General features: G+C 39.6%; 2 protein-coding genes across 13 annotated transcripts in view; one reads left to right on the top strand and one right to left on the bottom strand.

The window, feature by feature from the left end:
• Positions 1-4,372, bottom strand: part of LOC111251788 (uncharacterized) — a 39,197-nt gene extending 34,825 nt beyond the window's left edge. For 2 of the 4 annotated variants that reach the window (XM_022808803.2, XM_022808805.2), the window contains exon 1: positions 3,997-4,372. The gene's annotated coding sequence lies outside the window, so the exon portion shown is untranslated. Of the gene's footprint in view, positions 1-434; positions 1,009-3,996 lie in introns of those variants that run through there. The other 2 variants (XM_086990252.1, XM_086990253.1) reach the window with 1 other exon arrangement.
• Positions 1-16,734, top strand: part of LOC111251790 (uncharacterized) — a 29,554-nt gene that overhangs the window by 7,794 nt on the left and 5,026 nt on the right. For 2 of the 9 annotated variants that reach the window (XR_015328449.1, XR_015328448.1), the window contains 4 exons: positions 8,987-9,046; positions 9,416-9,644; positions 10,649-10,770; positions 11,127-12,151. Coding sequence is in view for 1 of the 9 variants with exons in the window: in XM_086990255.1 (XP_086846381.1) it covers positions 9,035-9,046; positions 10,649-10,770; positions 11,127-11,250 (258 nt within the window). In the remaining 8 variants the exon portion in view is untranslated. Of the gene's footprint in view, positions 1-8,986; positions 9,047-9,415; positions 9,645-10,648; positions 10,771-11,126; positions 12,152-12,408; positions 12,540-16,734 lie in introns of those variants that run through there. The other 7 variants (XR_015328451.1, XR_015328450.1, XR_015328452.1 and 4 more) reach the window with 7 other exon arrangements.

The following is a 16,734-nucleotide window of genomic DNA, read 5'->3' as shown; positions in this document are numbered from 1 at the left end:
GGCCAGCTAGGCAGCAGACCGTACGCCGATCAGTATTGGATCAGATTCTAACAAAATCACGGAGTCTCAGCTGGGGATCCAATTCAAGGCTTCATAGTAATTTTACTTCCTCCGTCACTGCAACCGTCCAACTGTCCCATCAATCGGTGCTTTTAGACGATCACTGTTCATTGAATACGACGCTGTATCTTTTTTATAGTTCAAAAAGAGGATTCATTTTATGAATTTTTCAAGGAGTTATTTTGCAGAATAGAAACACAATGCAAAACTATTATCTGCATTGACCGACCGTACACTTGGTAGCATTCGTAACTATAGCTATAAATGGTCGAAGCTTCACAAATATGAACTTATTTAGGCATTTTTGGTATATCCTTGAAGGTACTCTCTGCACTGTTTTTAATTTAGGAAAGCTTCTTAAGTACTTCACCTACCAAATGTTTACATTTGCGGCTGAAACACACACAGATTTACATGCACTAAGAGGTCCTTGGTGAGCAAATTTAATGCCCATCTGGCCGCACTATGTCAAATGAGCTTGTGTCGTTAACTAGCTTTGAACACTATGGGAATCGTGCTGCCGTCGCATAGAAACGGCCCCCCCCTTTGATACTATTAACGATACCGGCAGCATGACGGTCGATACCTAGTTCAGGACAGAGATTTAAATTAAAGAAGCGTTTTAAACGGAACGAACATTACTGGCTTACTTGAGCTGTTCCCTCGCAGTCTTTACTAACCATCCGTGCGTTGCGTCTCTACGTAATACTTGCCACGCTAACGATCATTAAGGACCACATCAGTTCTGCTATTGATGTCTTAGGGGAGCCAAGGGAAACCTTGGAATACGTAACCAAAAATAAATTAAAGCTTCGTAAAAACGGTCTAAGCGAGGCGTGTACGGGCGAAACATCTTAGTTACTCGTATGGTTAACGTTATAGAGCAATCTTGAAAATACGAGTGTCCTACCATTGGCAAGGTTTTGCTATTAGGGGCTGAGTACGCTATCTCGAATCTCATCTGGCCCGTCACGAAAGGCCGGCCTATGGAAAGTGTACGCACTGAAATATACTGTAAAGTACGAGCGTTTATGAATGATTTGCATCGATTTTTTAGCCCGAAACAGACGGCCCATTGGGCATTTGGCACCATAGAATCATCGTAGATCGTTTGGGTTGATTATTGTACTGATCAGAAATAGACCGTAAGTAATACAGCTGAGACTTGAACACACACATTGCTATATGGCAGTAAAAACGTAAAAAATACAGGAACCTTGCAGGACTAAATGAACCAATGTCCTTCATGAATCGTATGAAAGGTTCTTTATATAAGGATTAAGATTACAGCTGCTTACCCTGCTTAGCCTGTAACTTAATTACAGTATAAAAAAATAGTGTGCAGGGTGATACTTGAGATTAGATCAGCCTTAAGAAAATTGTTTGAGTAACGCATGTATCAGATGGGTGTACAGTCAACACATGCACGATGCTGTTATCGTAATGAAGACGGGATCCCTTACTACCGGAAATAATTGACAATTTTACAGATTTCATTACTAATTCATTAACAGTTTTGGACACTTAATACTTTGAAGGACGCCATGTTAAAATGTAGCATAGTAATTGAAATATATACTCTATTATATATTTCAATTTGACGTAGAATCACTGGTGTTTAGTCAGCTTGTGCCCTCCGTGCAGTGCAGAGATTCAAAGGAGCTAACAATAACGGCCACTGTGTTTATAATCGGACAGAATATCGTCTATTTTTTGAAGGTTGCGTCTTGCCCTACCTCTGAACTTTGAGTGGATAATGAGCTATTCGTCAAAAATCTGCAAAGTACCATCAGGGTCCTAACGGCAAACTTATGTCAAGTCCCATTCCCTATAAAAATATGAGGTAGACGTTAATTTTTGGCGAGAAGAGAAGCGCCACTAGAACTGTCTCTGTTATACACAATTTAACGTCTCGTACACGGCTTTAATTCAAAATTTCTAATCTACGAAGTGAACTTTTTTTTGGAAAAATATAAATACTCTCGGAAATGTCACAAGCGCAACGTGACAACCTAATGGTTTAACAAACAGACTCTCGCCATCTCGCCTGCTACTAACAACAAAAATCGTCAAGAGTATTTCCCTAATTGACGGGTAACAATGACTCTAAAATACGCTGGTAGATATTAAGGAATAACTTCTGTCTCAGTTTATTTTTCGACTCCAGTTCGAATCAAATCTACATAAAAAACGGACGGCCCACTTTGATTCATCTCACAGGTCATCATAAAACAAAGCAGGACATGCCCTTCTTGTACATTGATATTAGTCTACATTACCCCTGATGCCATATCTAATTCGTGCTACCTGTCACCATCAGAGTATTTCTAGATACTTATACGGAAAACGTCGACCTACCTGCGTATTAGTACAACTGCATTCAGTAGCCAATGTCTTTCTAGGAAGGACATTGGAAATCCAAGGAAAACCGGCGCTTTTTTTTTTTATCGAAAACGATTCCGAATAGCTTTACAAAAAAATGCTTTACGCTCAATGGAGCAGGAAAAACCAAGTGACCTATAATCAATTTTCCAATGCTTAGCTGTAGTCCACCAAAAGATAACGGCATAAATGGTTGCTATGCGCCAATTTACAGATAAAATTACATTTTATGATTCATATTTCACAGAACCTGCATAATTCGTACATAATTCGTAGTATCGTATCACTCCTTATCTACGAATTTTACTTAATTCAGTTACTGGTCAGTCGACTATTATCTAATATAAGTATCGATGGGCTTCGATATAGAAATAAGAAATTATTTTTAAATTTTCATAATAATTGTCTACGAGTAGAAAACGTCTGCATGCCAGGCGTAGTTTACCAGATACGGTTCTCACTTGCTTTGTTACGTCTGTTGTGAATTATTTTTCCGTTGTCGACCATTTACTAAAAAAAGTGATCAGGAAAAATGAGGGAAGTTTTTCTATCGGAATTCGACGATCCGCATCTATTAGGACCCTGTTGCTTTTAGGAATCAGATAGATCGTTGCAGAGCCACACTAACACTTCGAATCTATTTATTCTTTTATTCAATATTGGCAAAAATGGAAAAAACTTTTCGTAAAAAGCACAGATCAATAGCTGAAGTTAGTTGTCGTTTTCTCAAATAATAGTGTATGCGTTTGTCAGTAATTAGAATCTTTTGGTACACCACGCCATCTTCTATATATACTTCTGATACACCACTGCAAATAGAAAAGGCTTCATAATTTTGCTTATCTACAGACTAATAAAGATCAGGAATCAAATAATTAGGTTGCCTCACGAAAATGCCATAGGGAACTTCTAGGCCCCTAGCATTTAATGCCATTCTATTCCGCTCGTGAGACCAAACCTCGTCACCTTATTTAGCGTTATAACAGGGCCGTGTGATAACCCCTTCAGACAGTGGTTGTGATTTCTAAACGGCGCATTATATGAACATGTTTCTTATTTAAGTTTTCTTTTTATGTTAAGCCACTTTGAAGTTCTCACTGAAGAACGTACTATCTGCGTATTGATTAATCCCTTCGGACGAAATAGCTCGACTTCTCGGTTCTACCCTCGGTATTTAGTTAAATTTATTATCTCGCAAAGGAGATAATTCATTCTGATTCTATTCGTTGTCATAGTCGCTGACGATCTCCTCAGGAACTTTAGCAAGATTAAAGACTAAAATAAATAGTCTCCCCAAGGCACTCTTCAATTGAAGGTCGATGCTTTGTTATACGATTACATTAACATTTAGGTACACACATTGGAAAGAAGAATCGATATCCTTGACAACTGTTAATAATGCGTTCCTGAATTGTGATAATGAAACGAGTTTGTGGGGATGCAACATAATTGCTCACCTCTTACCGTTGTCTTTTCTAAAAACGTTTTATCTTAGCACTGTTGAAACTATTTGTTTATCTAATATCCAACACGTTTTACTAGAATCAGAATTACCTCCGGGCACTTTCGTGCAACACGAACAAATGCGCGTCAATGAGCGAATCCGCACTTTCTAAGCGAAGGCTATACAATAATTATAAACCATGTAGCTGGTTTGCGTAGTAATGCTTCTTCTATGAAGTGATGTTCGCAGGACTGTAGCGTTACATTATTTATACCGACTACTCGGCACCGACACCCGGCACGATTCGAATTCAGACAAAAAACTAAAAAGCAATGGTAGATTTTCTAGTCCATAGCTCGTCCGCTATTCGTCGGTGGAGCCAACCAAGCTTTGTCCTCTTCGGCTTTCTCCCTTACCCGTTGTGTAACCTCTCTCTCAACATCCGGAACGGCTGATGGCCGCTACCGCCTCCTACAATTTCCGTCCGTATATCGCGAATTACGACCGAAGACGAAATGTTCGGCTTGCGGCCCCCTGTTCGAGGGTACCGCCCGGCAAATCGTTACCCGTCACACATGTGAAAGTGACCAAGGGCACTCATGTACATCTACCCCCATTGCCTTCTGTTGTGGATGAATGGCACCCGCTAGGCCATGTCAAGCAACGTCAACTTTGGACTGAATACTGTCTGATGTATTCAAACTCTCGGGGCAACTCGACGGCTGCGACGCCTAAAAGCTAACCGAATGCTCATCACAAATATTATTATTAAGAAAAATAAAATATTAACTGGAATCTGATAAACCTAAAGAGAAAAATAATGATAACGTCATTATAGACATGACTATTATTTTCGTCTTTGCAAGCGTCTTTGTTCGACGTGGATTTTAGTGGCAGGTACAAAGTTGACAAAAGGCTATTAAGATAAGAGGCCAGGGTCCTAAAAGCAGTCTTTTTTAGGAATCAATTGCGCGTAGGCCCTTACAACCTTTTTTTAATCGTCTTTAATTAGGCTTTGACGACCTAATAGCCTAAAAATATGCAGTGCTATGCTCATGCGGAACTATTATACAATTCAAAAATGTGCTTTTTATCCTCGTACATTAACGCGGTATGCGACGTCGTGTTAGTGATCAATTTTCTTCCAACAGAAACATTAGGACATCATTATCGTGCTCATTGTCCTACTATCGTTCGGCAAAGCGTTTTCGCAATACCAACTGGCGCGCTGTTTTTTAGCATAAATTTCATAAATTTAGTACGAATTTCAGAAATCTGCCACACGTTTCGGTTTTCTATTTTCGGTTTCGGTCTAGGTTCTACAGAAAAACAATTTTTCAGATTTTGCTTTGTGTAAATGTCGTTACTTGACTTTAATGACAAACAGGACGAATCGACCAAGGCTCCTCAGAGCACCGTACCTTCGCATCATATAAATTCAGCACCGGGTGACAATTTATCAACGTATTGGAAAGGGCCTTTATAAAAAGAATCAGCACAGCGATTACAGTGAACGTCTCGTACCCCCAAGGATCGGAATTAAGGCATATGGTCCTGTTGAATTTCCTTCGAGCTGTACCCTGTCGACGTAAATACAGCCGTCGGTGTTTCTTCATAGGCACTAACAATATACTAAAATTCATCCGCATCAGAACGTACACCAATGGACCGGCTAGATCACTCGTCCCGCTAACGCTAGGGACCGATAATAATAACGATAACGACAATCCTTCGGTGTCTTCGCGGAACACGATCTTTATTCGCCTGTTAGTTCATGCTTCGGCCGCTGCCTGGGTCGATCCCGCGCGGTTGTTGGGCCAAACAGGTCAAAGTCGCCCTTTCTCGCGCTTATATACCACCGTGACCAGTATCTTATGGCCCCTTAGCACAATAACTCACAACAGTGTGTTGTCGATACGGTATTGATTTCGTTTCTGCGATTGATCCAAGGCCGTAACAAGAAACCGCGATTTGCTGAAGCTGCCCTAAGTTATAAGTTAGACTGCGAAGCAGTGCGCCTTTTCAAGAAGTTGTTAAATAAAAAAGGTACCTGGGGCGGGGGGGGTCGAGAGGCGGCGGGGAAGAGGAGTGCAAAAGCAAGGGAATCAATGATTAATGTAAGGGTAGAGCCATCTAGGGTACAAGATGCTGATGGTGTAGACTTGTTGAATGCTATTTGTATTTTAATTGAAAGCGTGTATACATAATAAGCTAAGTGTAGGAAGTGTTTTTGCTTGCTACAGCTTTCATGCCCAAGTAACTGAAATTACTGGCGGATCATAAATCGGTTTTCGATATCGATCAGTATTAAATTTCGAGACCTGTTGAAATAATCGCAAAGCTATCCAACGATCACGGTGACTAAAAAATCGTAGGTGATGGTGGTAACTAATGGTGTTTTTGATCCAGGAGCGCGAGCCTAAGCGTTCGCTGCCGGACTGAACAAATATGGGGTCTACTGTTCGACAACATGTGAGCATGCAGATCGGAAAAAATAGGGTTTCATTTTTTTTATGGTTCTTGATACGTTTATATAGTAGATAATTAAAGCTAATTTTTTTTGGTCGACAAAAAATTTCACATAAAATTTAGATAACTATATGCTACCTTGAAACCAAATACACAATACGTATACAATTTAAATTATACGTCTATTTAGGGACGTGCAATAGTCGGCACAACTATTTGTTCCACATTTGTAATACGGCGAGAATAGGGATGCTTACTATGCAAATGGCTACCGCTGTTTACATAATGAGCCTTCCTATTTGCTAGTGTAGACCGGCCTCTGTTTTTATTTTTTGTAATCGATATTGTACGCCATTGTACAGAGAACGAGAGCAGCGTGTTTGTGAATTGCTAGTGATGATGACGACGCAATGCTATTACGTACATATGTGGGTCTAATTACTCAGATAAAGGCACACAAACCCTCGAAGGACAACAACTCTATGTCCCGAAAACAATGTCTATGCCTGGCGACAGTGTTTCGTTTAAGCACATCTATGAACAGCATACACGTTCGATTGTCATTTTTTTTTTTTGCGCACAAATTATCTTAGAAGCGGAACAAGCATATCATCAAATCGAACAGAACGTAGAAATGATTTGTTATAGATAGATAGATAGATAGATAGATAGATAGAAAGTCATCATTGAGCATGTCGTTGAAAATTATTTTCTGTACAATTTGAGTGTTTGATAAATGTCGACCGAAATGATTGTAAGCAAAATGATCGTTCGCGAAAAGCGAAGGTGTTTTTGCGCCCAATTGAGGATTCTCTATAACAGTTAAAGATCGTATGTTCTCGGTCTAAACTAGCTTTGATAAGCCTCTTCTGATAAACGTTGTTTCGCGAGAACTCTACTGATTTGCCGGTATACAATTTTCTTATATTAAACAATTATATAATGATTGCCTCTTCGTTCATGATCAGATATGGTTGATCCGCAATTACTGATCTACATAATTTAGTGGGTTTACAGTGGCCGAAAATAACCCGACCTCTTCTGCTGTCTCATTTGGGAACGAGGTTATGGACGTTTGCAATTTGCATTGAGTCTACACTCGCCTGGCTTGCTTGCAGCCTCTGTTACCGTGCTTTGATCGATATGCGATTCCTTCGTCATTTGCAAAAATTCAAAGGTTGAGCTCCTATCGGCTGCAGATATGCTATTTTCCATCCTCGAATCTAATCTACTTTTGCTATACTATCATAGTAGTATTTGAGTTTAGAATAATGTTACAAAAGTGTCCGTAAGATATTCGTTTGATTTGAAAGCCAGAATTGAACTATGCCGTATTTTTTGGTTTAGGGTAAAGCGCCAATTGCACCAGGTAGGTGCAGTAATCAAGCCTCGTCATGTCGTGGATAACCTTTGAAATAAGAGGATTTGGAGGTCCTAGGAATATACTAGACAGGGGTGCAGAAAGAGGCCGGCTTTGCCATATGAATTTAAGTCTACTCAGTTACTGGAATCTATCCGCTCGCGCTTGTACGCATCCTCTTGAAATAAGAACATCGAACACGAATCCATAACAAAAGGACTACAATTTTCCACGTCATTCAGCCGTTCCGGTAGGAAAAACAACATCAATTGCCGAACCCTGCTAGCCTCTGCCTCAAAAAGCGTTTTTTACTATGGTCGGACGATTTCCGTATTGTTTAATGAAATATTTTTACGTAACACACTTGCTCCGCCTAGTATGAATAATACATACAAGTTAATCGATTTTTCGTTTTTATAAGTCACTGTTCTGTATTGGCTCTCCTTTTAATTTCTGTATTCCTGGGATATGGACGAATACATGCAAACGTATACTCGCAGGTACACAGCGGCTCGAACTATTGGCTATACATATATATATATATATATACAAACCGGAATATAACAAAAGCCAAAAGATCCTAGAACTGAATCACTTGTCCTTTCAATTCACTTCTAGATAATTACCCTCAGCCGTCGTTGGTACCGGTTTTTGGGTCGTTAACTAGACTGCGTCATGTCTGAACGCCTGAATCGATCCCGCCGCGCTGCTTCATCTAGCAGATCAACGAATCCCTTATTTTCTCTCCCTTTCACATAACTACCTCGGCCCGTTCCCTCCATTGAGCCGCTGAGTGCGCAAGCTTATTGTCGTGTTTTTTCTATGGCGTCAATACCTGTCATTGCCGGTGATCCAAACACGCAACAAGGGACTTCGATTAGTTGGAATTATTATGTTTGCTAATCATGTTATAAATTTGACTACTAAAAGGGTAACTGTCGTCTGCCGAAAGAGTCGTTCATTACGTGCACGTGACCTAGGCGTATGTGAGTAAGATGTACCGGGGAAGCGCAGATTCAGCAGATCGAGAAGAATGACCACCATGGCCATGTTGAAGTAACTGAAGAACGTCAGATGTTGGTCGAGTTTGCTCGTAGACAGTCACTGATCTGCATTGAGAAAGCTACTTGTTACTGTTTTGATCCAGCTCATTTTGCATGCCTCTTGACTATTATTTTTGTTTAGAAATAATATTATATGAGACAATGGATTGCTACGAAATCCATTTCCGATTTGGCACAAACGGTTAATAAAATATGACGCTCTAACAGCTTCTAGGGTAGCAGGCGGCGCTTTCCAAGGAACGGCCGGCATAGTGCATGAACATTCAGGTAGGGTTTTTTTGCCTCCCCACACCTTGTGTTCTGCCAAGACAGCTTTCACCTCCCTAAATTATCTTCGCCGAATCTACTTAATACAAATGTATTCAATTATTCATACAAATACGTCTATGGACTAATATATAAAAACATAAATGCATTTTTCCGAAAGGATAGTATTATAAACTCGCTAGAAGCCTGAATAAAGGTGGCCAAAAATTATTAATGAACAATACATTATTTAATAAATTGGTCAAAAGCTGGGTTTCGTAAAGTAGTTATATAATTAGAACGGACTTATGTAGACAGTTGAAGGATGTTTTGGTATGTCAAGGTAAACTTTTTATAATAGCCCTCCTGTTTGACAAATTTTCTGAGTAGGCTTGTTGCAAGGTAGGACGGCATGTAAATGTTTCGAATGTGACTTCCGAACTGCCGTTGGTCATTATATCCGCCGGTGGAGTTTAGCACGAAACGAAGTGTGCTTATGTCCGGATTCGAACCTAGATCACCGTGTGTCCTTAACGTCTTGGCACCTCAAAGAGGATGTCGGGATCTTGGAAAGGGAGTAATTTAGGATAAATAAAACGAGAAAAGCAAGAGATACAAGGCAAGGAATACAAGCAGTGCAATATCTTACAACACATTAAGTAAAAGGTTTAAGAACTGAAAACTTTTTTTTATGCACTTTCTTATTGCTGTACGGGACTCTTAACTTAAACAGTGTTGTCACTTACAATCGGTACAAACTTAATTCAGTTTTAGATCAAAAGCCCTGCAGAACTGCTCAATGTTCTACGAGCAGAATTATCTACGAGTTTCGGATCCCGAAATCTTGGATAATGCCGATCAAATTGGTTGAGAAAATTCAGAAGAACAAGGACAAAACTAATGTTCTTCTTTATTTCATTTAAAGTTTTTTAGACCTTTTATTTGCCAAATATTTGGGCCTTAGAGATTTTTTGCAATATTTTGAGTAGTTTCGGTAACTTCTAGTCTCATTTAGAAGCCCAAATGTCATTGTACTTCATTTCCGTAATTAGATTGAAATTGATTCCTATTGTACCATGGACAGCAAGGTTTATCTTTTAGAGTTTTTGAATTAAAGGACTCAAGTTTAATCACTATGCACAGGTTACATAGCTAACAAGCTTTATCCTTGATGAACATGAACGTGCCAAAGAAATCCCCTCCTATTATCGAATCAGTATTTCACTGTGTGACAAACAATTCTATAAACGATATCTAACTTGTCTTATACATAGGTTATCACTAATTATAAGCGCTATTAGGACCAAGCACGATCGTCAAATACATATATGCATATACAAAATCGTATCTGGTCCATAGATTTGATCAGACAGATCATTTCCGCATTGATGGATAGAGTCTAGTGTGATGACTTTTTAAATTTTGTGTTGACGAGCATACGGTGAATATAATGAAAGCAGGGCATATATGGTCCACCAAAACATTAAAAAAAAAAATTGATGCAAAAAGTGTTACTTACGCACGCCCGGTAAGTCTAAGTTGCCCCAGTTCGTAGCGGATATCCAGATAAGCAGAGAGCGTTACGAAATGATTTTCTTGCTGTTTTGAATGTTTGCACGCTAGCTCTGTGCAGTGCTATACAAGCCTTACAATGCAAGCACGGGCTTTAGAGAGTCCGCCTTACGGCGCGAGCCTTTCTTCTGTCCGAGGAAGAGGATCGATCAATGGCCAGATGATGCTAATCGGTGAGAGTTTTAATAAAAACACTGACCTGTGGGTCAGTGATTGATTCAATTATACCGAGAGAGTCGTCTAGTAGTCTTATAATTGTCGTGATGCCAATACTAAGTTGCCTGATATGTCACTGCATCGCCTACTGTTTACTTTGGATTTTTGCTACGAGAGTATACGATGCAAGGGTGTTCGCTTAACGGAAAAGTTAATTTGTTGTTATCAATATACTTAGATAACTTTAAGAAAAGTAAAATAGCATGTAAGATCGTAAGTTAGTAGCGAACGCGTAGCGAATATGTTGACAAAGCGGAACGGTGTTAGTTCGGTTGAAAATATCGATTTGTTTCTCTTTATGGGGATTTTTCAGGTATCTAATAACGAACTCGCTAATAATGTTCCCTCATCGAAATCCGTCGAGATCAGATACGATGGATGACCTCGAGCGTTACACGTACGATAGCGAAAAACGGTTTCTATTCTACTGGCCATGAAGGGGGAGGAGCGTTTGAACTTCCCTTTAGATAGTAGTACAGCCAAGGGGCAAGATTCGATGTGTCAAATGAAGAGGTCTAACAAAAAAAAGTCCACGAAACGTCAACATTGATGCATTGCCGGCAACACTGCAGCGATGAAAAAATCACGGGCATGATGTTTACGATATGGTAATTGCTAGAAATCGACGAAGACCTCGAGTGACCTAAAATGTAGTACCTTGACGAGAGCACTTATCATAAATTAATAACTCCATATATTATAAAGAAAAATAATGGCTTTCGGCTATTCTACGTGTAAAAATTGAAATAAATATCTTCATTTAGGTCCAGTAGCTTTCGGGTAGGGTTTGGCTGTGCTAGCTCATTCACTAGTTCAATGTCAAGTGCTGAAATTTAACTTTTCTCGCAAATAAATAGATTTTATTTTGTTTCGCTGTATTGGATCTATGCTGAACTATGCGCTAACTTTTCATTGACAATCTCCCTTGCGCAATAGGCTTTCAAGCTTCTTGCAGCTTATACATCGTGACATTGTTCTACGATTGGCAGAAAGTGAATGAGTGACGCGACCATCAGTCGAACGATTTCCATAAAATGCATAGAGGACCATACGTAAGAGAGCAGATGGGCCGATCGTTGCGTCCCAATTCGATCAACAAACCACGCGTGATTTTCAAAATTCCGACAATTTTTCATGATAAAATAAAGCATCTTGATTTGAAGAAGAAGCACTGAGGTACAATTCTACTAGTGTAGTTCTGAAATTGAGATGACTTCAGAAACACGCATGTATGTGAATTCGAATTGTGTTTGACATCATTGCTTTCTCTGCTTCGAAACTAAATGAAAATTAAGGGTGAGATCATTATACAATATAAATGTGTACTTTACTTTTCAACAGTAGAGCTTTTTTTAGTAGCACACGTAGCAATAGTAAAGAAGTATCTAGCCGTAAAATGATGTTTTAGTCTGCGCGTTGAAAAACCTTCTCAGACTATCGAACCACTTAGCGTTTTTTTGTTTTTAAATTTTTTATTATTAAAAAATTATATACCTAAACATGTGACTTGGAGAAGGTTGATACGAGCCGTTTTGACCCAAGATAAACAAGATGAATAGAAACTCACCAATTACTTTAGGAACATCTTATTTCAGCTGTTCTGTGCTCCTCTTCGTGGCTTGATTGTACGTTAAGAACGGATAGTTCAGAAATAAGACTTGTGATATAACCCAAGCGAATGTACATTGAGGTGAAAATAAATTTTCACCACGATTCTACAATACAATCTTGATACCCTCTCATTTTTGCTGCTTTGCTGAAAGTCAATACATGGAATTGGACGCTACACGCATCTCTGTGCAGATTTCAATGGAAAATAATGTCTCCTATTTGCGTCATCAGCTAGAAGCCATCGCGCGATATAGCAGAGTAACGTAGTTGGATTTTTCAGTCTCAGATTTGAATCTTTTTAGCATTGAATAGGGCGTCCGGCTCGGTGGGTCTGAATTCATAGGTCGTCGATAACGCTTAAGAGATAGGTGCATTGGCTCACGCTTTACGAACCATAGGCGACGTTTGAAATTCAATAACCTTCAACGTTCGATTCTAGGGCCTAACGACCCACGAAACAGCGTCACGAAGTGAAGCCAGGTCTTTGGTGCAAGCACAATGATAGCACAGTGACTTCGGTACGAACAGCAGCTATAGCCAGCAACGTTTCATAGCCCCATATACTAATACATGATAGATTATGATGACATCTTTCGCATACGAATGAAGTGCCACATAAACAGTCAAATGGATCGAAGTAGGTAAATATTATATTACACATGCTGGGCTTTTTGGCTTCGTAAATGGCCATTTTAACATTTAAACGTTGAACATTCTTTTTATAAATATACCTTTTTTTTTTTTGTAAGCAAGAACGATCAACAAAAGCAGCATAAAGCTATCGAACCGGCTCATTTGAAAGCATACCTGTAGTGACAGCGTCAAAAAATAGTATCTTCTGTATTGAGCTAAGCTGTTACGCTACTTTCCGTGTCAAAGGAACACTATTTGTCCTCATCGATAGGCAATTTCCATTATTATTTAAAATAAAATATTTAATTGTGTACTCGACTTAATATTAGTCTCCACAAGGAGAATTAGGTTACTGAAGATAGCTCTCACCGTTCGTTCATAGTAGACGTTATACACTTCGATCTAGACAACCAGGGGTGGTAAAGCATCCTCCAAAACGAAAACTGTTTCACGCAAAATTTACGCTAGATAGCGGTCACTGGGTACATGGTGCTCGTTAGTTAAGAATCTCCCAAAGCGAAACAAACTGCTATCATATCTTAGCGATTTCCTTAATCTCGTCGTTGCGTAAGGTCGTTTGTCCGTAGGTTTCCGTGAAACAAGCTGTGTATGCATGGCAGCTAAAGGCATATCAACCAGCTTGAGTGTTAGCTGAACGAATGTGTCTGTTATTGATTTCTTTATTCGGGTAGATTCTGACCCGCCAACTTACTTGCCCAGCCTGATCGATTCGGAGAGATAAAAAACACTCAACGAATCGTACGGCGCGTCGACCTCCAACGTCCTCTAGCTCTTTTATTGAGACCATACCTAATGAAACGATGAGCTTTTCCATGCAGACACTACGTGATAAATTACGTTTTAGTTATCCTATATATTGTCAAACGTTAGAAACTGTGTCAGAACGTGACTCATATTCATATAGATAGCCAGCGCTTACCACTAATACGCCGTAAGTCGTTGTATCGTTACCAAAGCGGGTCCCACCGTATTCATCGTACTTCCACTTAAATGACTTTGGGTTATTAGGAAAAACGAAAATTTTCTACACTTTTATAAAGGGCGTCATAAAAAATATATACATATTACAAGAGCGATAGTACTATCTTTTGCTAACCGTCACTGAATAACTCCTAGAAACCTGTGTAACCAACCAATGATAATGACAAAGACTGAAAAACCACTTCATGACACCCCGTAAGGACCCATAATATTCATGGTAATGATATTAACAGCGACAAAACCATGTTACCAAGAGGAGGCTGATAACGTATTTTCCAAGTTGGGTTTATACCGTTCGATAAACGGGTTTGGCTTGGACACACCTGAAGCCCGTTTTGTCGTACCCATCTGACGCCTACTGTTTCGCAAAGCGTCTTCTCCTCTTATAACATTCATTTTGATAGCCATTTGCGGGACATCTTTCTATTCGTCTGCCGTTGGCGATCGTGTCTAGAGAGAAAGGGAGAGAGAGAGAGAGAGAGCTGTTCGACAGGTGATCCTCACGGTGTTAGTAGGGCCGATTCTGACGCCTTCGAAGACGTTCTTGGGACTTTCGGATTCAAGAGTCAACCACGCGAACACGTGGCGTGAGACTGTCAACTTTGGGAGCGTCGCTAATAGTGAAAACACGTTACTCGTAGTAGGACACTGAGGAAATATTGAGGTATAGGTAATCGCCACAATGGAAGTTGTAGTTTGAAAGTCGTGTGATTGTGCGAACTATTGCTGAAGATCTCAACTTTGATGACTTAGGTTCTAGCAAATTTTTGCAGAATACCAATGATTCTAACAAATATATCTTCAAAGTTTAGCGTTTTACGAATGAGCAGCCGTAGCCAAAACCATGTAGCAAGAGTAGAATAGAGGTCAATATCTAGTATGATGGACTGTGGCTGCAGAGAAGATGACCCTGACCACCTGCATATCGGGCAGCGTCCATCCTGTCATAAATGTAGAATAATAGGCACACAACAAAATGTTCGCAGTGCACTGAAATAACGTTGGCGAGTTGGCATACAATATGGACCGGAACGCACATAAGGTAATGATGAAGCGTGCTAACTATTGAAAAATCCATACTGATCAAGAGGTAGGATGCAATTTAGGCCAACGTTGGGCATGAGAGTGAGCATTCACGACGAACACGAACAGACACAAAATTGAGAACTTGGCTGAGGGTTTTTCTTCCAGGTTGCGCTTGATACAGCACAGTCCATTTTTAACGTATAGGTATGTTATTTCGTTTCGATGTGTGTATCTCGCCATATGTTTGTCCATATTCGTAGAGTGTCTCTCAATATCTAAAGAAATGCCGATGAAGACGACTGCAATCAAAGATCTTCTAGTCCAGTTAATAATATTCTGATCGCAAAAGACGATCATCCATGAGAGCTTCCATTAGCTGCTCAACCTTGACAAACCAGTCATATATATTCACTTGAAAGTCGTTACGTTGGTTATACTACATGAGATTTTACAGTCCTCTCCTATCGACAAGCTGTTTTCCGTCCGCTGAATTTTTGCAACTGTGCATTTTATATATCATTAGCCTCGTAAGATATCTCCATAAATAAAAAATACCTTTATTAGGTTTTCTGCTCCCATATAGATCGCATAGGGTAAGTAAAAAGGTTACAAGTTCTGAATATTTTTGCACGGTTATTACAAACTGGCCACATGAAGGTTCACGTTTTTTTCCCACATAAACACTTGGAAAAGACACTTTTCGATGAGATCGGCCAGTCTCAAAACACCAGAGCTCTCTCCTGTGGGCCTGTCGACCACTCTCCTACTTGAAGGCTTGAAAAAAGCACCTAACATATCAACTGAAGCGGGTTTTCGACGGATCTCTCTGTCTCGTCCACTTCATTGGTAGCGACGCCGTCTGACGCTAATACTTAGGCCGGTTTAATAACTGCACCTCTCGGCTGACTACGGCATGCCTATGTACCTATGGTGACAAACTGCAGCCGAAAAGGCCTCTTATTATCTAGGTTGGGTAACAAGAACGCTGAATTTTACCGTTCCGCATGAAGCGACCCATCAAAACATACTGACCGAGGCAAGAGAACGTTACTGCTAAAGAGTTAGCATTAGCTTCGGTGTCGAAAGCAAGTTACTATACCGATTCAATTTCGTTGGCTCAAGTAAATGGCTATTGTGGACCCTCCAGTTTCGACTGCTTAGTAAAAACAGCTGACTTAATTGTTATATTGTTAATGCGAGAACTATTATTAACAACAATTACATTTATACGTGCATAGGAATATTCAAAAAAAAAATAAAAGGGTGACCTTTAGTACAAATATTATCGGCTGCCAAAAGTTCTTGAAGCAGTTGTACACGTACATCTATTATAAGTATAAGACCACTTCAATAAATCTTCGGCAAGACAAATATCATCATCGAATCTTCTGTCAATGGTTATCTTTAAATGTTATCTTTACTGATGTAAAAATATTTTACACATGGTAACTGTAAGATCAGGATATTACCTCATAGTTACAACCCTCCAAAACGTAACCAGTACGGAAAGATCCCATTTCGCCTTTGAGGAGCTGACCTCTATTGTAACTACGATAACTCTTTAAATGAACGTAAATATCTGGAAGCACTATCAGATGATTATCGGAAGCTAATAAACTCAACAAGATCATATAGATTTAACTATATAT

The sequence above is a fragment of the Varroa destructor genome, unplaced genomic scaffold (assembly GCF_002443255.2).
Source record: "Varroa destructor unplaced genomic scaffold, Vdes_3.0 BEIS01000005.1, whole genome shotgun sequence".
In the NCBI taxonomy this organism is placed as follows: Eukaryota; Metazoa; Arthropoda; class Arachnida; order Mesostigmata; family Varroidae; genus Varroa; species Varroa destructor.
This window is presented reverse-complemented; position numbering and strand designations above follow the sequence as displayed.